Source organism: Neofelis nebulosa, chromosome 12 (assembly GCF_028018385.1).
Source record: "Neofelis nebulosa isolate mNeoNeb1 chromosome 12, mNeoNeb1.pri, whole genome shotgun sequence".
In the NCBI taxonomy this organism is placed as follows: Eukaryota; Metazoa; Chordata; class Mammalia; order Carnivora; family Felidae; genus Neofelis; species Neofelis nebulosa.
This window is the reverse complement of record NC_080793.1, coordinates 51,186,275-51,212,777: the sequence shown is the minus strand read 5'-3', so window position 1 is coordinate 51,212,777 and position 26,503 is coordinate 51,186,275. Positions and strand designations below refer to the sequence as shown.

At 42.9% G+C, this 26,503-nt stretch overlaps 1 protein-coding gene across 1 annotated transcript in view; it reads right to left on the bottom strand.

Annotated features, from left to right (window-relative positions):
- Window positions 1-1,659: 1,659 nt before the first annotated feature.
- The window catches only part of SAXO1 (stabilizer of axonemal microtubules 1), a 96,116-nt gene continuing 71,272 nt past the window's right edge, over window positions 1,660-26,503 (bottom strand). Inside the window, exons 2-4 of the mRNA XM_058695256.1 lie at window positions 23,931-24,110; window positions 14,431-14,633; window positions 1,660-2,817 (exon numbers count right to left, since the gene is read on the bottom strand). Of these exons, the coding sequence (XP_058551239.1) occupies window positions 1,814-2,817; window positions 14,431-14,633; window positions 23,931-24,110 (1,387 nt within the window). The 3' untranslated portion in view covers window positions 1,660-1,813. The remainder of the gene's footprint in view (window positions 2,818-14,430; window positions 14,634-23,930; window positions 24,111-26,503) is intronic.

The following is a 26,503-nucleotide window of genomic DNA, read 5'->3' as shown; positions in this document are numbered from 1 at the left end:
GTTGCCATGGGAAGAGCACTGGATCTTGAATCAGAATGCCTGGGTTCTAGTCGTGACCTTGGTGCTCTAAACTCTGTGGCCTTGGGCAAGGTACATAACCTCTCTGAGCCTTTCTACCCCATAAAGGCAGGTAGGTATCCAGACCCCATATAACCAACAAGAGGATTAAATGATTTTTATCCCAATGCACTGATACAAACCAAACTTCATAGTGAGGCTGCGAGGCATGGGACCTCAGAGGTCTGGGCCAGGCAACTAAGAGGCACAGAAAGACTGGACCCCAGATAAAAGATACAGGTTTCTTGCCCATGAACCAGGCACTGAGCCTAAAACCAAGTCTCTAGTTCAGATTTGAACTGAAGTCTCCTCCCCCACACACTGTTCCCAAGATTTCTAAGACTATGGAATATATTTGGGGTTCTGTGGGCTCAAAAGGGAGGTAAGTGTCCCTGGTGTCAGCCTGCATCCCTCTGAGTGAGGTTTACCCAGAATCCATCTGACCCTGGCATAAATCCTCTTGGACAAAATCTTTGTTCAATTCTTTCCAATTCAAAAAAAGGGGACACCTGTGTGGCTCAGTTGGTTAAGTGTCCAACTCTTGGTTTCGGCTCAGGTCACGATCTCACAGTTTGTGGGTTCAAGCCCCATGTCAGGCTATACTCTGACAGTGCAGACCCTGCTTGGGATTCTCTCTCTCTCCCTCTCTCAGCCCCTCCCCCCACTTTCTCTCTCTCTCCCTCTCTCCCTTTCTCTCAAAGTAAATAAATAAAAATAAACTTTAAAAACATCATAAAATTACCTAGCCTTAGAATCAAGCCTTACACCCAAAAGAGAAACCTCCAGCCTTTTCTCCAAGACAGGGTCCAACTCACCACTATGTCAAGCTTCACCACAAGTCTGGTCACAGCTGTCATTTTTTTAAAAAGTAGGTCCAGCCTTCCAAGAACCAGCCCAGCACAGAGCAATTGTTCCAGGCTCCAAGAACTTAGAAGAGCCCACAGTTTCTGCTCACAGCCCAGGGGGACGCCTGCCAACTACCTGGTTGAAAAGGGGCCCTTTTTCCCCCTCCACTCTCTGGAATCAGAGCCAGCACTGGTTTGGGGGTAAGAGAGACCTGGCACGTCCATGTTCCCCTGAGACTGCCACAGACTCTCTTTCTCCCCCACCCCCTCCATTTCCTGTGACTGAACAGCACTGTTCAGACAGCACTACTCTTGGCTGTTATGTCAGGGTGTGAAAAGGTAGAAGGGATGTCCTGTAAAGCAGCCCTGGGCAGAGAGAACACAAAACTCCAGACTGGACACAAGGTACTCTCACTAGTACTGGGATGCGATGGGGGCTGGAGTCTGGAGTCTCCCCAAAGGTCTCAAGGAACACACGCTGTTCTCTGCAGAGACAGCCCGTGGGGTGAACACACAGTCCTGCAGACCCATTCCCCCTCAAACCAAGTTTATTTTTTAGCACTTCATACTTGGCAAGGGTCAATTATGATAGCAATCCATGCAATGGTTAAATTAATAAAATACTTCTGGTTCAGAGAAAAACCCTTCAGACCAGCTTTGATTCCATCAGCACAAGGTAAGGGACCAAGGGGGCTAGGCAGCCAACGGAGGGTAAAGGGGAGTATTTAGCCAGTGATTAAATGTCATTTTCCTTGACTCAAGCGATTCTCATTTTATTCAAGTGTCCTGGAAATGATGCTGAAGACTTTTTTTTTTTCCACTTTGGGGAATTCTTTTTTGGCCAACAAATAACTCTCAATCATCTGCTTTTAAAAGTATTGTGCAATTTCTAAGTAACAGTTTTTTAAAAATCAGGCTGACACTGCCAACTCTCGCTGGTTGGGGTTTTCCGAATCACCTACAGAAAGACGGCTGCCCTGCTGAGAGCCTGTCCGGGAGATCGGCCTGTATATCTTGTGCCCCAAAGCATCTGTTTCCTCAAAAATGTAGCCAGGAGGCTCAGGGTATGAAGCCAGGCACCTGCCCATGTCCTTGGGAGTAAAGCTGATGGTGTATGTGGTCTGGCCCTCCACAGGGATATTTCCTCGGGAGCCAGCCCAAGGAGGCTTACAGCTTTTGGTATTGATGGGTGGGTGGGGCACATAGTGAGCCCGCGTGGTAGTCAGACAGTCCAAGGGCTCAGTGGGAATGTTCAGCTGGGGAATGGGTTTGGCTGGCTCCATGCGCATCCCCGGCCATTGCTTGTAGTCATCCTTGGTGGTAGTGGAGCTTTCAAAGCGGCCACCTTTCTTGACTGAGATCACCGGCCGGAAGGACTGAGCTGGGGCACCCTTAGGGTACGTGTAATGGGCCTGCACTGTTGTCAGAAGTTCCATCTTTTCTTCAGGAGGGACATAAGCAACAGGAGCTTTGGAGAACATCTGGGGCGTTGGCCAAGCTTGGTACTTGTCTCTAAACTCAGTGGTGTTAGAGAAAGGCGTTTCTAAACCACAGGACCTGGCTGGAGGTTTCAGACTCTTGGCTGGCTCTCCCATCAGGCCCCGGAAAGACTCTTTATGGGTGGTAAGGCTTTCAAAGGGGATTTCACAGGGACTGAACTTCGCTGCCTCATACGCAAAGCGTTTCTCCATCGGGTGGGCCACGTAGCTCATCTTGTAGTTAGTCAGATCCTCCAGGGGGATGTTACAGAGCTTGGGCATGGCCAGAGGCTTACAGCTCATGGTGCTCACTAGGCCCTTTACAGAATAATCATCCTGGTGTGTAGTTCTACTATCAAACCTGGTTGATGCTGGTCGGTAATGGTGTTCTGGACGAAGTAGCTCTCGTCTTGGTTGGTTCCAGGGTAAATAATCAGCTGAAAATAAAACAGAAGTGGTAATCACTTACAAATCAAGTCCATATAACTTGCATGTATTCTAAGGGGCTCCAAAGCCTTAAACCAGTCTCCAGTGAGATGGTCCTTGAGACAAAGGAAGAATAGGTTCCTACCACCACCTCAACCAAGGACTTAATATTTCAACTTTATGGTACTTGCAGTTACTATTCAGAACAGATACATTTATAGGAGTCTCATCATATCCCACAATGCTGCATGCAGGGATCTTAGAGGGTCCACCACTGTGGGAGGACCTAGTGATCTGATTCCCTCTGAGGAGTCCAACCCCTGGCTTCTCCTGATCCAAGAACAGTTCTGTTCTTCTGTGGGGAAGTGCCCTTTCTGAATCAGCACAGAGTGACTGGGAAGATATGCATGCTGTAGTGAGACAGGGGATTCACAACCCCCCCACTGGTGGGCCACCAGCCAGACCAAACAGACCTCTCTTCCCATATTGTGACCATGACTATATCCCTATAACCCACACATTTAATCCATATAAAGCATATGCTGCCTCAAGAGAATAGGGGTATTGTACTGGCTAGTGAGAGAATAGCAGCTGCCACCTGCATTGAGTTTATTATATGACAGTCAATGTTCTAAATACTTTCTACATGAACTCACTTAATCATCAGACAGGCCTAATCAGGTGGCTGCTTTCAATATTCCCATTTTAAAGATGCAGAAACAGAGGCACAGAGAACTTAGGGAAATTTGCCAAGGTCACTTGGCTAGAAGTAGAAAAGCATGAATGCAAATCCAGCTCCAGATTTCCTGGAGAAATTCCAGGAATTTCCTCCAGATTCCACTACCTGGTTCTGACAATCAAGGAACACTATGTACCAGCTAACTGTGCTCAGGAATTTCCATACATGACCTTGTTTCATCTTACAACCCTTTGTGATGGGTATAATTATCTCTATTTTACAGATTTCCTTTATGTTTGTTGTTTCATATTTAAGTTTTAATTTTATTTTTTATTTTTTAAAGTTTACATCCAAATTAGTTAGCATATAGTGCAACAATGATTTCAGGAGTCGATTCCTTAGTGCCCCTTACCCATTTAGCCCATCCCCCCTCCCACACCCCCTCCTGTAACCCTGTTTGTTCTCCATATTTATGAGTCTCTTCTGTTGTCCCCCTCCCTGTTTTTATATTATTTGTTTCCCTTCCCTTATGTTCATCTGTTCTGTGTCTTAAAGTCCTCATGTGAGTGAAGTTATATGATTTTTGTCTTTCTCTGACTGGCTAATTTCACTTAGCATAATACCCTCCAGTTCCATCCACATAGTTGCAAGTGGCAAGATTTCATTCTTTTTGATTGCCAAGTAATACTCCATTGTATATCTATACCACCTCTTCTTTATCCATTCATCCACCAATGGACATTTGGGCTCTTTCCATACTTTGGCTATTGTTGATAGTGCATGGGGGTGCATGTGTCTCTTTGAAACAGCACACCTGTATCCCTTGGATAAATGCCTCGATTTATCTGGAGTCCAAGAGCAGGACTCAGAGAGGCTAAGGAATTTCTCTAAAACTCACGTGGCTAGGGAATTAAAAGTTGGAATTTAAACCACATAGTTGACTCCAAAGTCATGCTCTTCTGACAGCCTGTATTATAGTTAGGAGCACTGTGTATCTGGAGAGAATGAAGGTTCAAGAAAATACTAGTGGAAAATAATCAGAGAATATTTGCAGAAAGAGGAGAATTTCAGCATGTTTGAAGAATGAAAAGAATTGGCCACCTGTATCTACAGGATGTCTGTCTCAAGAGGAACCTTTGCTGGGGGGACTGGAATGGCCAAGATAACAAGAGGTCTGCACCCAAAGAAAACCTGCCCTAAGGATGGCCCCCATGCATCCTGAGGAGGTTTTGTCCTCAGACACCACAAGAGACTTTTCAAGTAACTTCCCCACACAGATCTAAGGGGCAGCTTTGAAATTAACAATGTAGGTGAGAAAAATAGGACAGCAAACTATGTCATTCAAACACTTTGACACTGCTTCCGTTCTTTTTGTAATACTGGGCTCACACCAAAGTCCTACATTGCCCCCATTGTGCCTATCAATTACCAGATCTAAAGTAACCAATATGAAATCCTAGTGGACCCTCTGAATCCACAGGGAATTCTCTTGTTTACAGCTCTACAAAGGATTAGTACAAAAGCAGCTTCTCAGGGGCCTTGGTTATATATAGCCAATACCCGTGGACTCCATAGGCACACTTTCTTTTAAAACACCTTTATTGAGATATAACCTGTATAACACAAAATACACCATCTTACATTTTTAATTATTCAATAACTTTTACAGACCTGTACAACCATCACCAAAATCCAGTTATAGAACATTTATACCCCAAAAGTATCGATCAAGCCTATCTGCAATTAATCTTTATTCCCATTCCATCTGCTCTTGGTCTCTATAAATGCACACTTTCTATACATTTTATATAAATATAGTTGCACAATATATAGCGTTTTGTACTGGGCTTTTTTCATGTAACATAATTGAGATTAATCCCTGTTGTAGCATGTATCAGTTCACTTTTTTTTTTAATTTTTTTAACGTTTATTTATTATTGAGAGACAGAGACACGGAGCATGAGTGGAGGAGGGGCAGAGAGAGACAGAGACACAGAATCCAAAGCAGGCTCCAGGCTCTGAGGTGTCAGCACAGAGCCCAATGCGGGGCTCGAACTCGCAAACCACGAGATCATGACCTGAGCCAAAGTCGGACGCTCAACCAACTGAGCCACCCAGGTGCCCCCAATTCACTCCTTTTAACTGCTGAATAGTATACATTATATGGATACACCAAATTTTGCTTATCAAATATTGATGAATATTTGGGTTGTTTATACTTTTTGGCTATCAGGAAATTTTCTGCTATGAACATTCATGGTCAAGTCTTAGTGTGGATATATATTTCATTTCTCTTAGGTAGATAGGCAAATGGTGTAACCTATGTTATATGGTTTATCTATGTTTAACTTTTTAAGATAGCACAAACTTTTCCAAAGTGAATGTACCATTTTACATCCTCACCAGCAATTTCTCCACATCTTCACCAACACTTGTTGTTGTTGTTGTTAATCTTTATTTTTGAGAGAAACTGTGTGAGTGGGGGAGGAACAGAGAGAGGGTGACAATGCAAAGCAAGCTCCAGGCTCCGAGCTGTCAGCACAGAGCCCAACATGGGGCTCAAACCCACAAACTGTAAGATCATGACTTGAGCCAAAGTCAGAAGCCTACCCGACTGAGCCACCCAGGTGCCTCTTGTTATTGCTTTTTAATTACAGACATTGTAGTAGGTGTTTAGTGGAATCCCATTACAGTTTAATTTAAATTTCCCCAGTAATGCATGATGGTAATAGAAATAAACACAGAGAGTTAAAAAGGAGCAGACACAAGAATATGTCCCAGATGAGAGAACAAGACAAAACCACAGAAAATGGGCTAAACAAAACAGAGGTAAGCAACATGCCAGATAGAGAGTTCAAAGTAGTGGTCATAAAGATACTCACTGGACCCTAGAGAAGAGTTTCCAGTGAAAACTTCAACAAAGAGACAGCAAATACTTTTAAAAGGACCAGTCAGGGGCACCTGAGTGGCTCAGTTGGTTAAGTGTCCAACTTTGGGTCGGGTCATGATCTCACAGTTCATGAGTTTGAGCTTCGCATTGGGCTCTCCATTCTCACCAAGGAGCCTGCTTCAGATCCTCTGTCTCCCTCTCTCTCTGCCCCTTCCCCTGCTCATTCTCTCTCAAAAATAAACATTAAAAAAAATTTTAAAGAGCCAGTAATAGTTGTGTTTATTAGAGCATTATTGACAATAGCCAAGGTATGGAAGCAATGCAAGTGTCGATTTATAGATGAATGAATAAAGAAGATGTGGTATATATACACAATAGAATATCACTTGGCCATGAAAAGGGATGAACTCTTGCCATGCAGGACAACATGGATGGACCTAGAGGATATTATGCTAAGTGAAATAAGTCAGACAAAAACCAATACCATATGATTTCACATGTATGTGGAATCTAAAAAAACAAAACAGGGGTGCCTGGATGGCTCAGTCAGTTAAGCATCTGACTTTGGCTCAGGTCATGATCTCACAGTTCATGGGTTTGAGCCCCATGTCAGGCTCTGTGCTGACATCTTGGAGCCTAGAGCCTCCTTCAGATTCTGTCTGTCTGTCTGTCTCTCTCTCTGCCCCTCCCCTGCTCACACTGTGTGTGTCTCAAAAATAAACGTTGAAAAAAATAATTTTTTTTTAATGATCAACAACAACAAAAAACCCAGATTCTTAAATACAGAGAACTGTTGGCTGCCAAAGAGGGCCATGAGGGTCATCTTACTGCCTTCAGTCCTCCATTGTTTCTGATGAGAACTTTGTTTTTATTGTCATTTCCCTGTATGCGATGGGTTTTGTTTTTGTTTTTGTTTTCATTTTTGCTTCTTTTCAAATCTTTGGCTTTGGCTTTCAGCAGTTTGACTATTATGTGACTAAGTTTGGATCTCTGTTTATTCTATTTGGATTATGCTTCTTAGATATGTAGATTAATCTTTCTGCCTTTTTCTTCTTCTGGGGCTCCAATTATGAGTCTGTTGGTCCAGTTGATAGTATCCCACAAGTCTGAGTTTACTTTCCTCAGTTTTTCCCTGTTGTTCAGATTAGATAATATTTGTTTATTTATCCCCATTTCTTTCTTCTGCCAGCTCAAATCTGGTGTTAAGTCCCTGGAATTATTTTGTTGCTATTGTTCTTTCAACTCCAGTGTTTTCATTTGATTTTATGACTTCCCTTTATTGGTATTCTCTATCTGATGGGAAATTGTCATATTTTTATTTCTTTAAACATGGTTTATTGTTGTTCTTTGAACATATTTATAACAGGTACTTTGAAATATTGTCTGGTAGGTCTAATATCTGGGCCCCATCAGGGTTAGTTTTTATTCACTGCTTCCCCCCCACCCCCCATTCATGGATTACATTCCCCTGTTTCTTTTTAGGCCTCATGATTTTTTGTTAAAACTCAACATTTTAGATAACATGCTATCCAGCAATTCTGGATTCTGACCCCACTGGAAGCTGTTTTTGCTGTTTAGTAACTTGCCTGCAGTAATTCTACACAGTTTTATCTCCCTTTAAGTGTGTGATCACTGATGTTTTTGCTTAATTTCCTTTTTTAATTGTTTTTAAGCCAAGATTCCTACAAGTCACCCTGGGTTAGCATTATGTAGTAATCAACCAATGACTGCCAAAAAATTATGCTTAAACACCTTATGCCAGTATGGCTTTCACCCTTTGCTAATGACTATGTGTGTGGGTTAAGGGACAGAGTCAAAGATCAGACAATTTACAATTCTGCCTTGGCTTTCAGTTCCTTCTGGGATTTCTCATGTCTCCTCTGTACCTGAACCAGGCATCATAATCAGCCAGGGAAGGTGAGTAGATAACTAGGCCCTGTCTCTTTACCTTTCTTGAGCCTATATACTGCCTTACCCATATACAATCTTCTATACCACAAGGAGCTTTCTCATTCTCTGGATTTTTTTGTTAGATTTCTGGCTGGTCTGCTGGTCTGTTGCTCAACCCAACTAATTCTGCAACCCCACACTAGCTGTAAAAGTTGTATTCACTGATTTTTGTTGTTGTTGTTGCTGAGATCAGTATTGTTTTTACTGAAACCCCTGGGTACGTATTGTACTCCAAATCAAGTTAGCCCCAACTGACAGGAGAGCTGCTAGTTTTCACAGCACAGCCTACCCAGGCAGAACCACCACGCAGATCAAACATGGGGGCACAGGTCATGGAAGCTGCCCCAGGATGAAACATCACAAACTCCCACTTTTTGTAATGATGGTTTAGCAGTTATTCTTAAATAAATGCTTCTCAATTCATTGTATGCCTGTAGTTGATTTCCAGAGCCCTAAAATAGTCGATTTTTATTGTTTGGTCCAGTTATATTATTGCTTTTTGAGAAGAGGATTTACTAAGCTCCTCACTCCACCACTCCGGAAGTGCTGACACCCCCACCCCCAGGCACACTCTTAAGTTTATTTTAGGCCAATAATACTACCAACTATTTATTTTAAATTGGCCTCATTTTAATTGAAAATCTAATCTTTCTCCAAGAGCCATTAATGGCTCTATCAGCATCTTGAAAGCATTAGGGGGCCTTAGAGTGAACCATCTTGCTGAATATAAACCACATGTTTCCCCTTCAGACTTCAGGCCTCACTAAAATGGGGGCATCTACCTGTAGATGCCTACACACTGCCTCAAGGTACATGGGGGTGGGTAGGACAGGGCTTTTCTGGCCCTCTTCTGTGATGGATGAAGTGTTAAGAAAACAGGTTCCAAGGCTGAAAGTTGCCTCATGTGATTTCTGATCCCCAACAATACAGTTGAAACCACATTATTATCCAACCTCCTAACTTCCTCCACCCAACATGTATTACAAAAAACCTCCATAGGACCTTGAAAACCTCAGAATTCCACATGACAAACTATTTACACGCCTGAAAAGCCATCAGTAAAGCCCTTCAGGGCCAGGGTGTCATGTGGGTAATTGGCAAGAATCTATTTAAAAGAGATTCCATTCAATAATGTGTCTTAAAAAAAAAAAAAAAAAAACTTACCTAAACGTAAAGCTAAGCATCAAGTAATTACACTTTCAATCTTTCCAATTGCACACTGTTTTGAAAATGTCAAAATTACAACCAAATGCTGCTGGAATATATTTAATGGCAGTTTGCTGGACCCCAGTAAAGGTGCTGGCCATAATAGAAGGAAAAAAAAGTTTGCCTATTTTTCCTGTAGAACTACAGTAAGTGGAACATATAATATAGATGGCCCCCATTGAAATACACATAGTTAATGACCTTGGACTTTGGTTTCTCTTTTCCTTTGGAAGGAGAATCGATATGTGCCCATGAGACCATGAAGGTTGCTATGAGAAAGACTTACTGAAGCAGCAAATAGCTACAAGAGACAAACAAGCCATGGAAAGGTGACACACAAAGAGATAAGGCAAGGATATGGCCCCCTCACACAGGCATGAGGTTATGCAGGACTGGTCCAAGGGGAGAGTAAATGTCCTGGGTCTTCCCTGAGCTTCACTCCTGCTCTTAGCCAGGACCCACAGAGTAATAGGCTGGGTGGGGATTTGTGTAAACCAAACTGTGTCATCTGGGGCCCTTGTAAACAATGGTCCAGAACTACTCATTCATTTTTTTTCTTCACTAAAAATGCCTTTGTTGTGCCATGCCCTGTGCTAAATGCTGAGAATACAGATGTTGGGTGGTCAACGCCCAGTTTTGGAAGCCACTATATCATAGGGGAGTAATACAACAAATAAACCACTTAAATTAGTTGAATATGGTAAGTATTATTCTAAAAATCTATTAAGACACATAAGTTGCAAACTGGCACCTATGGGTCAAATCTAACTACAAAAGCATTTCCTTTGGCTACATACTGAATTGCTTTTAAATCTGAATTTCAGGGGTGCCTGGGCGGCTCAGTTGGTTAAGCATCCGACTTCGGCTCAGGTCATGATCTCACGGTCCGTGAGTTCAAGCCCCGCATCAGGCTCAGCTGACAGCTCAGAGCCTGGAGCCTGTTTCAGATTCTGTGTCTCCCTCTCTCTCTGACCCTCCCCTGTTCATGCTCTCTCTCTGTCTCAAAAATAAATAAACGCTAAAAAAAATTAAAAATAAATAAAAATAAATCTGAATTTCAGAGAAGAACTACCAACTTCAACCCCAAGCGCACACAGAGCCAGAACAAAACCCCTCCTTCATCTGAGTATGCCTGGTTCTGAGCAGTCCTGTTGATACCTAATTAGTATTTGCTCATTAATTCTGTGTAAGTAGGTAAGCAGTTAATAGGCGTCAGAATTTTCTTTACAGGGAAAAGAAAATAGGGTTTTCTCAATTTTATCAGTAGGGAAAAGTCAACCATGATTCAGTTTTAACAGTGGACTATTACTCTCTGGTTTGCAGAGGGCAATGTCAGATGTAACTATCTAGAGAAGGGGAGGAATATGGGACATTTTTTTTAAATTTTTTTTAATGTTTATTTATTTTTGAGACAGAGAGAGACAGAGTGTGAATGGAGGAGGGGCAGAAAGAGAGGGCGACACAGAATCTGAAACAGGCTTCAGGCTCTGAGCTGTCAGCACAGAGCCCGATGCGGGGCTCGAACCCACAAATTGTGAGATCATGACCTGAGCCGAAGTCAGACGCTTAACCAACTGAGCCACCGAGGCGCCCTGGAATATGGGACATTTAAACACAGGTACTAGGTTGGGTTTTTTCTGGTGTGTTTGAGTGGTGAGTATTTTGTCAGGATGAATAGGGAGGACTTTTCTTTAAATAACTCCATCCTCGCCAACCTCTAGGGTAGGCAAAGACCACTTCTCACTCCCAGACCGCTCTCTACACCTGGGGCAAGGTGAGAAGGGGGAATTGAGCTGAGCAGGCAGTTGTACTGAAAAGCCTCTAACTCCACGAAGATTCATAAATCAAGGAGGCTCATAGGGAATATATGAAGGAAAGGAGTGTCTGTAGCTGGACGTACCCTATCAGAGTCCCTGCTCTCTGTCCCATCAGAGATAAGGATTAACTCTACTTTTGTGCCTCCTTTCTGTCTCTTCAGGGTCTATAGTACCCCCTTTCTTGCCTTCTGCAAAACCTGGATGAAAAGGGAGATGAATGAGTCCTGTAGAGGTAAAAATGCCCCTGCACCATACACCTGGCTATAATAACTTCTTTGTAAAGCTTCTATGACAGTGCCTGCTTTATTGCGGGTAACTGGCAAAGAAAAAGACAGATCCCTGCCATCTTAGAGATTGCAGCCTGGCCAAGGAGACAAATGTTAAGCAAAACGAATAGAATTACACACTGAATTACAAAACAGAGGTGAACCAGGCACTCTTACAGCATCTAGCAGCATGTTTACGGTCTGGCATTGGGGAAAGTCTGGAAGGGTTTCAAAGGGTGTGATGTTTCCACTGCTTATTGAAGGATGAGTGCTAGATAGGAGAAGGGAGGAGGGCTTTATAAAGAGGCAGTAGCATGTGCAACATGCCCTGAGATAGAAAAGAAATGCAGGGAAGAAACTGAAAGAAGGTCCTTACGGCCAGAGTAGATGGCACTGGGAGGAGACGCCAAAATCTACAAGGTACTACAAGAGGAATTGGTAAAGGTTTGGGACTTTATCCGAAGGACCATAGTAACTATTTGAGGAATTTTAAGTGGAGAGGGGGTCAGATCACATTGCCATTTTTTTCTCTATTTTTTTTTCTCTATTTTTTTTAAGTTTCTTTCTTTCTTTTGAGAGAGACACAGACAGAGCGAGTGGGGGAGGGGCAGAGAGAGAATCCCAAGCAGGCTCCAAGCTGCCTACTGCTGAGCCCGACACAGGGTTCGAACTCACAAACCATAAAATCATGACCTGAGCCAAAACGAAGTCAGTTGCTTAACTGACTGAGCCACCCAGGAGCCCTTCATATTGCCATTTTACTTATTTGTTTATTGAGAGAAAGAGAAAGCATGAGTGGGGAAGGGGCAGAGAAAGAGAGGGACAGAGGATCAGGAGTGGGCTCCGTGCTGACAGCAGTGAGCTTGATGCAGGGCTCAAACTCACTAACCATGAGATCATGACCTGAGCCGAAGTCAGACGCTCAACCGGCTAAGTAACCCAGGCACCCTTCACATTGCCATTTTTAAAAGATCTCCCCGGTTCCTTTCTGTGGAAAATGGATACAAGTGGATAAGATTGGAGACATGCTCAGGTATATAAGCCTAGATGTAGATGTGGAACAGGCAGGATTAGGGCTTTGCTGGCAGGAAGCAACAAAAGGACAATAGAGAGAAGGCATAAAAGATGGGCTTGCAGTGATATACCACAGAATAGGCTACAGGGGGTACAGACACAGGAGGGGCTGATGGGGAGAAGGGAGACTGAGGCACAAGTGGACAGGGGATCCCAATGAGGCCAAAAACTGTCTTGGTGGGAGTAGTTAAGAAAGCAAGCTGGGAGCACTGGATGATGAAGTGCATAAAGGAGGAGCCATTTCAGGGTATGAAAATGTCCAAAATGTAGCTTGGCAGAAGGTGACAACAAAAGACTGGAAGAAAGAGAACAATACGAAAGATGAGGTGGCAAAATGTCAAGAGTCCAGGTTCTTCCAAGAAGCAGAGAAGCTCGGCCACGTGTGGTGCCTTTGGAAAGATAGATTTAGAGCCACTGGAAGGGCTTCAGGAGGATTCCTACATTGCCTCAAGCCTCTCCACCTCCCCTTGTCTAAGTGTTTGGCTTGGCTAAATAAACGCAACTATTATCCCAGTCACTCAGGGATCCACAAACATGTTACATGAAGGGTTAAACACATATTCCTAGGGCAACCATGTGACCATGTGCATCATAAGCAGAAGAGTTAGGGATTACCAACTGACCTCGGTTCCTGTGGTCTCAGCCTGTGGCTTGTGCTCCATAGAGTGACCACCACACTCCTTTCACTGACCTACCGTCCATATCCTGTCTCTCCTACAGGACTATTAAGTTAAGGCAGATTCTACTTCCTTCACAGACCCTAATACCATGCCTGGGATGTAACAGATGCTCAATAAAGAGTGAATCAATCCCACGTATATGAAGTACAAAACTGGCAAAACTAATTTATGGTTTTAAAAGTCAGAATAATGATTCTATCCTACATGGGATCAATGTTGTATTTCTTGAGCCGGGTGCTGTTAACAGGGATGTGTTCACTCAAAATTCATTGGTCTGGGGGTACCTAGGTAGCTCAGTCGATTGAGCATCTGACTCTGGATTTCGGCTCAGTCATGATCCAAGGGTCATTGGATCGAGCCCCACATCAGGCTCCTCACTAAGTGTGGAGCCTTCTTAAGATTCTCTTTTTTCCCTCTGCCCCTCTCCCTCACTCACGCTCTCTCTCTCAAATAATTTATTTTAATTAAAAAAATTCATTGGTCTGTATAAGATTTGTACATTTTTCTGTGTGTACGTTATGTTTCCATAATTTTTTAAATGGATGAATGAATCACTCAATCAACGATGGAACCTAACTTAGCTTAAATTTGAAACGCTTTCCCAGCATAGACTTCCAACAGCAAGCTAAGGCAGGGGTTGGTACATCTTTTCTATAAAAGACCAGATATTAATGTCTTAGGCTTCACAGGCCATACAGTCTCCATCACAAGTACTCAAATTCACTGCTATAGCATAAAAGTAGCCACGGATAATGTGTAAAAAAATGAACACAGCTGTGTTCCAACAAAATGTACTTAGGAATGCCAAAGCTTGAATTTCATATAATTTTCACATTTCCTAAAATAATAGTCTTTTCATTTTTTTTTTAATCATTCGAAAATTTAAAAACCATTCTTAGCTCTCCAGCTCTACAAAAACAGACTATGGACCAGATTTGGCCTGCAAGACATAGAGTTCAACCGACCCCTGCACCAAGGGGGTGTGCCTGTAAAACACATTCCCTGGCCTGCAAACAGGCTCAGCCTATCCCTCCCCAACCTGCCGCTCAAGCACCCTCTCACCTTTGTAAGTAGGCAGACACTCCATCTTGTCACCACATGGATATTTACTGTCCCGAGGCTTGATGGGGTCCATTCGACAGACAGGGTATGGGTTGTAATCTTGTTTATATGTTGTGAGCAAATCCATGTTCTCTTCACTTGGGACGAACTGGTCGGGCTGGTAGACCTTCACTGGTAACACTTTGTGAGGCCCAAAATCTCTCCTAAAAGGAACGTAAGCACATGCCATTGACCCAGAAGAAGACTCACAAGGGTTTCAATTTGACCCAATTCTACAAACGTTTCCTGAGAAGTCATCTTCTACTCTATACCCCAACTGTTCTTCCTCTTCTGTTTCCTACTTTCACAAGAGACACTACCATTCTCTTCTCACCCACGCCAGACAACTGAATGCCATCCTGGACCCACCCTATCATGGCACTGGATAATCACTCACCAAGTGCAGCCTCCCTCCACCTCGTCAGTTTGTCTTTCCCCCTTAGTTTAGACCAAGTGAGGCATTTCTCACTTGGATCATGTGACAATTTACCACCTGGACTTCCTACTGCATTCCCGCCAATTATATGTCAATCCCCGTAGTGTGGCCAGAATAAACTCCCTGAAATGAGATCACAAAAACGGGATCGTTTTACTCCCCTGCTGAAAAATCTTCCAGATAAAGCCAGACTTTCTAGCATGGAATATAAGCGTTCCTGGACCTGCCCCTGCCTTCCGCGGCAACCTCATCTCCTACCTCCACCCCGATCCACACTCTACTCCAACCACACTGAACCACTCTGAAGGCCTCTCTTCTGTGCCTCCTCTCTCCACTGGGGAAATAACTTTTCTTTTGCAGGTACCACCACCTCCCCATCTGTGCTCCCAATAGCTTCTCCCACTGATATTGATCTCCTTCCTCTACTTGATCTTATAGAAAACCTAGAGGGCAGAAAAGTACAATAAATGGAGACACAGAGTCTTTCATTTCTCAGCTCTCTGGCATCAGTATTCCCATTCTTTCAGGGAGTATGAAAACAATAGGACAGAAAAAGTATGATGGTCTTCAACTCCACAGGAAACACTCTTTTCCCAGAACATCCCACAGCTCTAAAATTGCCAAGATGCTAACTGTACCATCATCAGGAATGATCCTGGCAAAACCAGGGCTCAGCTTGAGTTTGCACTGTCTGGTAGGGCAGTCTTGACTCCCCACTGCTCAGTACAAACTCTTTTAAGCAAACATTTCCCCCCACCCCCCCCCCCCCAAAGGGCTTCTGATTTACACAACAGCCTGTTTTTGCTTGGAACCCATTTATCCAAGTGGACAAGTGGAAGGGAGATTTTTCCCTGACGGTGCTTGCCAAAACAACCTCGCCAAGGGAAGGGGGAGGTTTCCGGACAGGAAAACATCAGGCCCAAACACCAATAAAACCTACTTCCCGGCCAAAATCTGGAGCAGCATTACTGAGCCATGCTTGACTAACAAAGGTAACACGCTCCACTGTAACCTGTCTTGCATGAATTATACACATGGTTGTGAATAAACCCAAACTGGGGCCTGGAAGGGGCTTGGTGGGATGGGAGGAGGGAATTAGGAAGCAGGAGAATTCATCTCTCTAGGGCTCTAAGGGGGAAATGGGAGATGCTTCAGTTGAACTCCCAGTAACTCCCTCTGAGTAGATTTAAAAATATATCTCAGCAGCAGTTATAGGGTCTTCAGCCTGGGCTCCCTTCCCAAGGGCCGCATGTTGGCAAACAGCAAGAGGAAGCTGAGTGACCCGACGCATCTGGAAGCTGACTCTGTAAATTGGGGCTTATGGAGGGAACAGGCTAAACAAGAATCCAAGGGTCAGTTCCTCATTTCTACTCTTTTTAGTGTACAAGTGCCTCATGCTGGTGTCTGTTTAATACTAAACCAACTGCAGCAGGGAACGAGGACTGGCAGCCCCAGGCCACAGAGCCACAAAATGACTTTCATCGGAAAGTGTGCTCCCAACAGGAGGTGAGCACTCCTCACCCCCAAAAGGGGTAGAGGCAGCCTGAGACCACATATCCCCACATAAACCCGTGTTCACTGACGGCAGCCCAAGGGTTCAGCCCTCTTCATTTCCAAGAAGGAGTATCAGGCGAGATCCAGGGCAAGCAAGGAGGAACAGAGCTGAATGCCCAAGCTGCCCCATGGAGCACCCCCAACCCCAAAGCAGCCAGGAGTGCTTTCCAGTCACAGGCCTGCCATGCTCTGGGACCCTTCACGCAGAGACATCCTCTTCCGCCATTATTCCTAGCGAGGGAACCAACCTTCCCCTCAGAGAGGTTGTGAGAACCTTTCTTCAAGGGCTGCCAAACTCAAGGACAATGAAAATATGCTTAATGCCTTTAATTGCTGCTGTTTCCACAGGAAAAGAGCAGATAAATACCAACCAAACTCACCAGCTCGTGGGTCATCCTGAAGTTGGTTACTGAAAGATAAGAGCTGATACAGTAAAATCCTTGCTCAGCATGTTTAAGGAATGAAACTGTTAACTGAATCTCCTTCTCTGGTACAAAATTCAAGTTTCTTTGTGAAAGTACACCTATGGTTCTATTTCCTGATCAGCTATAACAAAGCAAACCATCTTTGCAGGAGTTGGGGGCAGGGGGTGATCTACTTCTGAAGAGTGGTAAAGTTTTAAGTTTAAAGTGTAACTCATTTATATCCAACGCAAAAATATTTACTGTGGTTAAGAGTGAATTTGATCAGAATATATGTGTTCCCTCATTATGTTTTTATGTTGAGAACATTCATTGAAATCTACTATTAACCACAACATAACTGCATGTCCCCAATCTCACATAATCTTACAATCTTTAAGGTCATGTAAGAGAAAAGTATTTTATTCTTCCCAGAAATTGCTCATATTTACTAGCTTTTTTCTTTTTAAGAACACTCCCCCCTTTCTTCCTGTGTTACATTCCCTACCTAGTCCCTGTACCCCTTATGACTATGAACCAAGAAAAAAATTGGTCAAAGATGTTAAGTCTCTTTTAGGTGCACAGCCATAAAAGTTATATAGTATGGAAAGCCAAGAGTTAAACCTCCAAGTTAAGCAAAGGTTAAAGTGGCCCTGCTGGGAAAGTCATAACAACTTGACCTCCAATCCTCAGGCAAAGCTAAAGAAAGATTTTTGACCAGAATCTGACAAAATAAAAGAAGAAATAACGTAACAACCAACTAGGAACCAAGCCTGGAAGTGGGAAATGAAGATTTTCACTGTGATAAAGAGGCCATGTAATACTTTTTTTAACCACTGATGTTTATCTCCAAAAACTTCAGTACTTGTTAGTGTGTCCAATTAATCAATATATTAAATGGAATCCATTTTAAAAATATTTGCTCCTCTTGCCCAAAGCCAATCCCTTCATCCTTATCCTAAATCCCCTCCCTCTTCCTCAGGAACCTGTTAAGTCGGCTTCACACCCAGCATGGGGCCCAACATGAGGCTTGAACTCACAACCCTGAGATCAAGACCTGAGCTGAGATCGAGTCAGACACTTAACTGACTGAGCCGCCAGGAACCTGTCTATATACTCATCTGTGTTTTAACCTTTTCCTCTGTCCTGGCTTCTTTTCTCAGTAGTTGATCATTCTTCTGTTTTTCCTAACTTAAAAGGAAAAAACTAAAGTGACACAACAACCCTCAATGGAGTCCACTCCCCTCCCCTCTTTCTTCCAGAAAGTGTTGTCTACACACAGACTTGCCTTCCTCACCTCCCACCCACACTCCCATCTAATCTAGTTCTGCTAACCCTTCCCTCTAGCCCAGGCCAGGTTTCCAAATCCAGTCACTGCTCTTTAGGTCATTATCATCCTGAACCATCCTAACAGCATCTATGCTTTCACTCGTCTTTTTAACACTCTCCCTTGACCTCTGTGATTCTCCTCCTCATGATTTGTCCTCTCTCTCAATCCCCTCCTCTACAGGGTTTGGCTCTTTGTCAGTTGATTTTATTTCATACCTTCCACATGGAATTCAAACATTTCCCAAGGTTAAAAGGAACCCTCTAAGGAAACCATTATGTCATCACAGGCAGGCTGAGAGCCCAGCCCAGCACACTGAGAAAGATCCTACGGCTGATTCACAGGGCTTGATTCATGCCCCTGATCCTGATAAGGACACACTGAGCCCTCCTTGTCTGTGCCGTGACAGACAGGATTCTAAAAACCTGCCTCCAGGATTCAAGTTACACAGTCTCTGTCTCCTGCCCTACTCTCTCAACTCCTCAATGCCCACTAGAGCTGAAGCTAACATCTGTCACCACTTCACATCATCTCTGCACAAAAATATGAAAAACAACCACCTATGAGCACTACAGAGCACAAGATAGGCAGATTCTGGAGCAAAGCCCACAGGTAGAAGAAGGGACTAGTACTGCACGAGCCTCTGTGTAAGTTTCCATTTTCTAGCGGGTTTCTTGTTTTGGTTTCCCAGAGTTTGCAGTCTGAAAGCAGGCCTCAATCTGTGCCATGCCAAGCCAAGCAGCCATAATGTGAACAGAAAACCTCCCATCTTTGACTGAAAAACCAGAGGACCAAGTTTGAGGTAACCACAGGTGCTGGAAAGTAAGGAAAAATTCCTGGAAAGGAGTAAACCCAAGACAGGAAGCTCTAGCTTCTGTACATAAACTGGACCCAGGTCTCCTGCTGACCTTACATGTATGAGGCAGACTTCAAGCAACCATGCCAAAGAACTGAACTGATGAACTGACATTGGAGCTGTCACCCAAGACACAGAGTTGCATTTTGAATCGAATCAAATTACCTCCTATCTGCCTTAAAAAAAAAAAAAAAGGAATATTAATAAAATAAGTTCTTTGGAGGAATGTAAAAAAAAAAAAATCCAGAGTGTTTACAATGTAACTTTAACAATGTACAGGATCAATCCAAAACTCATTGACATACATACAGGAAAAATGTGACCCATTTCCAGGGGGAAAAAAAGAGAATCATGAAAACCAACTTCAAGCAGACCCAGATGTTAGAATTAGCAAACAAAGATTTTAAAGCAGCTATTCTAACTATGCTAAATTATAAAAACCAAAATAAGGTCATAATAAATTAAAAGGTAGGAAATTCTTAAGAGAAATAGAAACTATCTAAAGTTAATGAAATGCAACTTCTAAAACTGAAATATACAACATCTGTAATAAGACAGTCGCTGGATGGGCTTAATATCAGAATAAAGCTAGAGAAAAGACTCCGTGAACTTGAAGACAGATGAATAGAAACTATCCAATTTGAAAAACAGAGAAAAAAATTTGGCAGAAAGAAATGAACAGAACTTCAGAGACAGAAAAAGTACTTGAGGAAATAATGGTCAAAATGTTTCCAAATCTAATCAAAGATACACAACATCAAAGGCTCTGAAATTGCCCAGGCAAGTCTAGTGCTGAGCCCCATTTCTGCATTTCTTCATTAATTCTTAGGCCCAAACTACAGGGGCTGTAAGTATATCCGCAGGGGTATAAGAAAAGTACGTATTTGAACAGAGAACGTGTAACATCCAATGAGTAGGGAAAGACTTAGGATCACTACCATCTTTCCTGCTTTCTTCCTGGCATTTAGAGAGGACTCCAAATGCTTTTCTCTTTTAGCCCTTTCCCCTAACTCTACTCAGTTTAACCAAGAGTCTTGTCAATAAATGAAGAAATCCACACTGCCAGCTCCCTGCCCTCTGACCTTAAGCCAAACCCATCAAGTCAGAATCCCATTCCATCTTCTTTCCTATGCCTCCCGTTCACTCTCCCCATGGTTCCACTCCCCTTAGAATAAAGATGTAATACCATCTTGAAGACTTACTTCTTTCTTCTCAGGTTATCCACTCGGCCATCTTTAGGGATCTGCCTTAGCTAACACAATAATGTCCCAAAATGGGGCCCACGTGTTTTACATGGTGACATGCCTAAAGGGAAATGAGGCTTGAAGTGCAAACCTCTTATTCACAAATTGATCTCCACTCTATCCAAGCTAAAGGCAGATCCTATAGAAGAGAATCACTAAGGGCTGCAAGAAACTGCTTCATATTAAGAAGGGCTGAAAATCATGAGCATTCCTCTTATGGCACCTGCTGTAAATCCCTAAGATTTACAGTCAGTAAGCGTTGTGTGCAGCTGTAATCATGCCTCATGCTGGGATGATAACCTTTCCAGAAACCAGGTGTTTTTTGTGTCTGGGCTTAATCATCAAACCCAGCCAACCCTTGAGCCACATGACTTTTTTCATTCAGCAGGTGGCAGCCCCATGTCCAATCTCAGACACTAAGTTGGGTCAGACTTTATATAGAGAAGTGGGTGGAAGTTCAGGTAATAAGAGTTCTAAGGGCAGAGAAGTGACAGTCCATGCAGATATAGCAGGGTGCAAATGCAGGGCTGACCCATCCCTTCTCCCAGAAGCCTCTGGCAGAGCATCCAGATGACTCCTCTGCATTTCCTCATATGGAATAGCTCTGCTGTATATATAAGTATACTGACCAGAGCCACTGCTAAGTTTATATAGTTCGGAAAACACGATTGGTCAAAATCTTGATTTTTGATAACTTATCTTATTAAAAGCTCATTAGAACTTTAAAAAAATACACCCTTATAGGGATATAGTCTTACTCTCATTCTCTGAAAACTACTGCCCAGCATGGCAGGCACAGGGCTGTGAGATATGAAGTTGAGGTACGGGCAAGGGAAGAAATGCTCTCTGCTGATTTTCCCCCTTGGTTCTCTCTCTGGGGAAGAAAATAAAGGGGAGGAGAGAAGCATTTCTGCCCTTTTTCCTTCCCAAGGGTAACCTTGATCCTGCTACCTTTTCTTTTTAAGGCCCTTATGGTCATTAACAACTTGTTTTGGAAATTCTTTCAGTATCTGCAGTCCTCCATTTTGGTCACATTTTGACATGAATGATACTATTACTCTCAATCTGGCAGAGACAGAGAGACCTTCTGGGTGACATGTTTATGGCTTTAGGTGACATGCAGCAAGGAAATCTTAGGACAGGGTCAGAGGGGAAGTTTTTGCTGTAGCAAAGCACCGTCAGGGAGAAGGCAGGCATGTGGGCTCCATCTGGGGACCTCACTGCTAGGTGATGGGGCAGGACTCCTGCTCCAGAATAAGGATTTGTCCTCATCCTCCTAAGCTTGTGGGCAGCCAATAAAGAGCAACCTTCAACATCCAACCTTCAAAGCATCCTTTTCTGTATTTCCGGGACAGAAAATATATCTCTAACATAACAACATCTGAAGCTGTCCTGTACTTTCCATTTTCCATTTCACACATTGCTCTTGATTTCCTGCAAACTGGGTATGAAGAGAGGAGACCAGCATCTAGAAGCTCAATGTGATATTTGCAAGCCATTCCTCAAGGCTACCTTCATCTTTTCCTACCCATTACAGGTCTCTTATACATATGCCTAGGACTTTTCATCAGCAATGACCATGATTTCTCAAAAGGAAAAGCAGTGCTTGGGAATGGTCCACATCTCTTGGTGTGGTCTTCAGACTCTTAGAATTCTAAGACTGCTATTTTCTTGGTAAAATGAATCCCAAACTCATATTGTCTTAGAAGCCATAGGTTGGAAAAACAGGTTGCATAGAATATGATATTTTTAGTACTCAGAAACATTGTGCTTAAACAAAATCATATTAAGATATCTGTCTAGCATAAAAGTGATCTGATTCAAGTCATACATCAGATGAGGCCCTCAGCTCCCTCCCACCTCAGCTTGCCCCTGTCCACTGCTTCCCACCATACTCAGGAATCTTTTGGCTTCATTTCTCTCTTTATGGGTCTTTATGCCCTATAACCCACACATGGACTTCCTTTGGATCTAGAACATAGCACTTTTTTTGTAGGAATGTTTCATGCCTCTACGCCACAATCTCAAAAGAGGATGTTTCCAGGCCTAGTGTGGGGAAAACCTGGAGGCAGAATGAATTAGAGCTGTTCTGCTTCACCTGGGTCATCTGGGACCTTTACTAGGAAAGCACAAAATTATGAGCAACAGGGGAGCAATAGGAAGAAAATTTACCAGGCCTTGCGTCCTGTAATGTGCAGGCGCTGTGCTGGAATAATTTACATACTCTATGATCTGTACCTCCCAGCAACCCTGCCCTGTAGGGAAGAGGAATGCAGGGGCAGAGAAGGCATCCCTCTGTCAGGTCTCATCTGGGGACCAACTATATATCTGGGACCCTGCCCAACTGCACTCAAAGGTGTTTCTACTCCACTGGGTCACCAATCACAGGTCACCACCCAGGGGCCATTAACCAAGTTGTCAATGGCAGATTCTGCTAGTCTTACAACATGTAGAACAGACCTGAAATTGATCAGTTACGCCACCCTCTCAATACAGATACTTCTGCAATCCTAATACACTGTGAGCCAGGTGGTTCAGTCTCTAAACTGGATTCTCTAAAGAATCCGAGTTTGGAAGTCAAGAGCAATTTAAAAGGAAATACCACTCACCTTTGAACAATGCGGAGGTAAGGGATGCTGATCTCCTATGCAGTCACATATAACTTTTCATTCCCCCAAACTGTTCATAGCCTACTGTTGACCAGAAGCCTTACCAATAACAGTCAATTAATGTATTTGATGTGTGATATGTATTATATACTACATTCTTACAATACGATAAGCTAGAGGGGCACCTGGGTGGCACAGTCAGTTAAGCATCTGACTTCGACTCAGGTCGTGATCTCACAGTTCGTGGGTTCCAGCCCCACATTGGGCTCTATGCTGACAGCTCAGAGCCCAGAGCCTGCTTCATATTCTATGTCTCCCTCTCTCTCTGCCCCTCCCCCTCCGCCACTCACACTCTGTCTCTCGCTCTCAAAAATAAACATTAAAAAAAATTAATAAGTAAAATAAGCTAGAGAAAACAAAATGTTATGAAGAAAATCATAAGAGAAAATACACCCACAGTACAGTACTGTATTTATTGGGAAAAAATCTACATGTAAGTGGACGCGTGCAGTTCAAATCTAAGTTGTTTAAGGGTCATCCGTAGTCTTTGTTCATTCTTGAAGAACATTCACGGGGACCTCAATTCAAAGTCTACAGCATAATTTCCAAAGAGCTCCCTCTGTATCACCAAGTTTCCTTTCACTACTACCACTATCACTACACCACCCAACCTGACCTGGAGCTTTGGCACCCAAAGCCAAAACTCTCTTTTCAGAAGCAGACCCCCCACCATTTCATGCCTTTATACTTTACTTAACCTCCAATCCTTTGCTAGGTAGATCATTTTAGCTTTCCTCACCTCTACACCAGCAAGTAACAATTCTTTCCCTGTAGGAAGAAGTGGAAAAAACTGAGCTGGCTAATAAATGCAGAATTTCATTTCTGAGATACAACATATTAACATTAAAGGCCTTGATAGCATCTATTACACTGCATATTGATGCACTAATACTGCACATTATATTAATATTGTGCCTCAGCACTGAAATTACTCCATTAGTGTGCATTCGTATATTTATTCTTCTCGCACTCACCTTGACGTGGTCAAACCTTCCATGGACACAGACCCTTTCTGGTACTCCCGCTTGGGCTTGAAGGATTCTCTGGGCAGGTAAGAGTGATAGAGAGGGTAGTTCTCGGTGTATTCGGAGAGAAGACATGGTTTCTCTATTTTATCATAAATCTTGGTAGGGAGATGTGGACAGTGATGCCGCCTATAAAAAAGGCATAATGTTAGGTCTGTTCCCTTCTTGGAAAGGATACGTACAGTTTAACAACATTACCTTCTCAAAATGGGATCCCAGCCTTTAAAATCAAAACCACCAGCACTGAAAACAGGAACTCAACCTTTCCTTTTCTCTACTAAACTATCAAGTGGCCAAAAAAATTTTTAACGATGTATAACTGCAATTGGTTAATCATCAAAATCCCTTAAAATCATAAAATTATACACAAGCATGACTGACGTTCAGCCACTATAGATACCATACTGCCTGTTTAAATTTGAAATATTTCCAGGGCACCTGGATGGCTCAGTCAGTTAAGGGTCTGACTCTTGATTTCAGCTCAGATCGTGATCTCATGGTTCATGAGTTCAAGCCCTACGTTGGGCTCTGCACTGACAGCATGGAGTCTGCTTGGGATTCTCAGTCTCCTGTCTCCTTCTCTCACTCTGCCTCTCCCCTGCTCATGCTCACTCATGCGTGCTCTCTCAAATAAATACACTTAAAAAATAAAATAAATAAAATAAAAATGAAATACTTCCACACCATGGTAGGTAAATCATCATGGCCCGGAGCCTTTTGAGTGCTCCTCCCAACTGGCCTCCCCTGAGACCTCCCTGGGCCTCCCAATCCCGCAGCAGTTGGGGCTCACCCCCTGACCGGACAGGGTGCTCCAGGGCTGTGCACTAACCCTTCCCAAATTGGCTGCTTCCTGGATCAATTCAGAATATCACCTTTCCATACAAGTGGCCTCACGAAGAACAAAACTACCTCAGTTCCAAGCACACTATACACCACTGACTACGTGAACCTGTTTCACATTGAAAGTCTGGCTCATTTCTTCTTTTAGGTCTCACCTCAACTCTTGCTTCCATAGAAAGACTTCCACTGGTTATCTTCTATTTTCCATACGCCCATACCCCTGGCACAAGGTTCTCTCCTCTCATCCTGGTGTATGCCTTTCCCATCACTAATTGCTATGGGTCATCAGCAGGTTTGTTGGTGAGTTTGTTCATTATCTGTCTCGTCCCCAAGCTCAGTACCTTTTCTATCTTGTTCACTGCTACAGCCCCTTAGCCTGCCTGGTACACAGTAGACTGTCAATAAACAGTTACTGAACAAACGATTAAACACATAAATAAATGATTCAATAAATGTTATGCCTCATTACACAAATAGATGAGTTAAGATGGCAGAGAAGTAGGGAGACCCTAGGATTACACAAATAGATGATAGAAAATAATTTGAAGTTATAATTTATGGTGAGTTTTCCCATCTTACATGCATGGCAATAAATGAACCCTATTATTCTACTTACTGCTAGGCAAAGGGCAGCTCTTTGAGCTTTCAAAACCGAAGTAGTATATCAACTATTCATATGTCCACATATGATTCTTACAAACCAGTTGGGACACCTCTCATCTTCAGGCACCAGCACATCACCAAAATTGTATGTGAGTGATTTCCAACTTTGTTATATCAAGGAATAGCTGATTTTTGAACTTTTTCACACTGGTTTTAATTAGAGAAACTAAAATACACAGACTTCTGAGGCGGCACATAAGGGAAGAGCAGGGGAAGAGAGAAACGGACTTACAGAGAACTCATCACTATTCTAATTAAAGTTATTTTCCAGGCAACAATTTGCATGCTATTCCTGTTGTTTGTAAGTTCAACCCTTTATACAAATGTGGCTGCCACCACTGTTGTTACTACGTACTTCTCTTCAACCTCCCAAGCTCTAGAGAAAATGATCAATACCTGTACGGTTCAGATGGCTAGAACTGCATATTAACAAGTACCTTTAAAGAGATCCCTGTTTGCTTTCTTCACATTTGTAGGTTTGCATATCAGAAAAGCCTTAAGATGGCGTAAACTTGCCACATTTATTTTTAAGTTTTTAAAGTAGTCTCTACACCCAGTGTGAGGCTCAAACTCACAACCCCAAAATCAAGAGTCACAGCCTCCACTGACTGAGCCATCCAGCCACCCTAGTTTTCATTTCTGTTATTACAGAAGTACTACTGGGTTTGTGGTAAATATTTTAGATTCTCTTAATTATTCATAAGGAAATATTCCATAAATATGTCATCCTTATAGTACGAATATCTGAATTGCAGTGTTAAATATGTGCAATAAAAGTTTAGTTTTCCTTTTTCAAAATGCACAGTGTTGGCATTTTGTGTTCAAAGGTGATTATGCATCTAACATTTTATATATTTAATAAAATATGCCCTAATAATAGGTACATAAGTTGATGAGTGCTTTAATCTTCCATCCACTCGAGATAATTGTTGTGTTTGCATAGTAAACAAAATAACCATACTCCATGATATGTAAACATTAGATATTATTACTGTTTGTGTGTTCACAGTCTGTCCAAT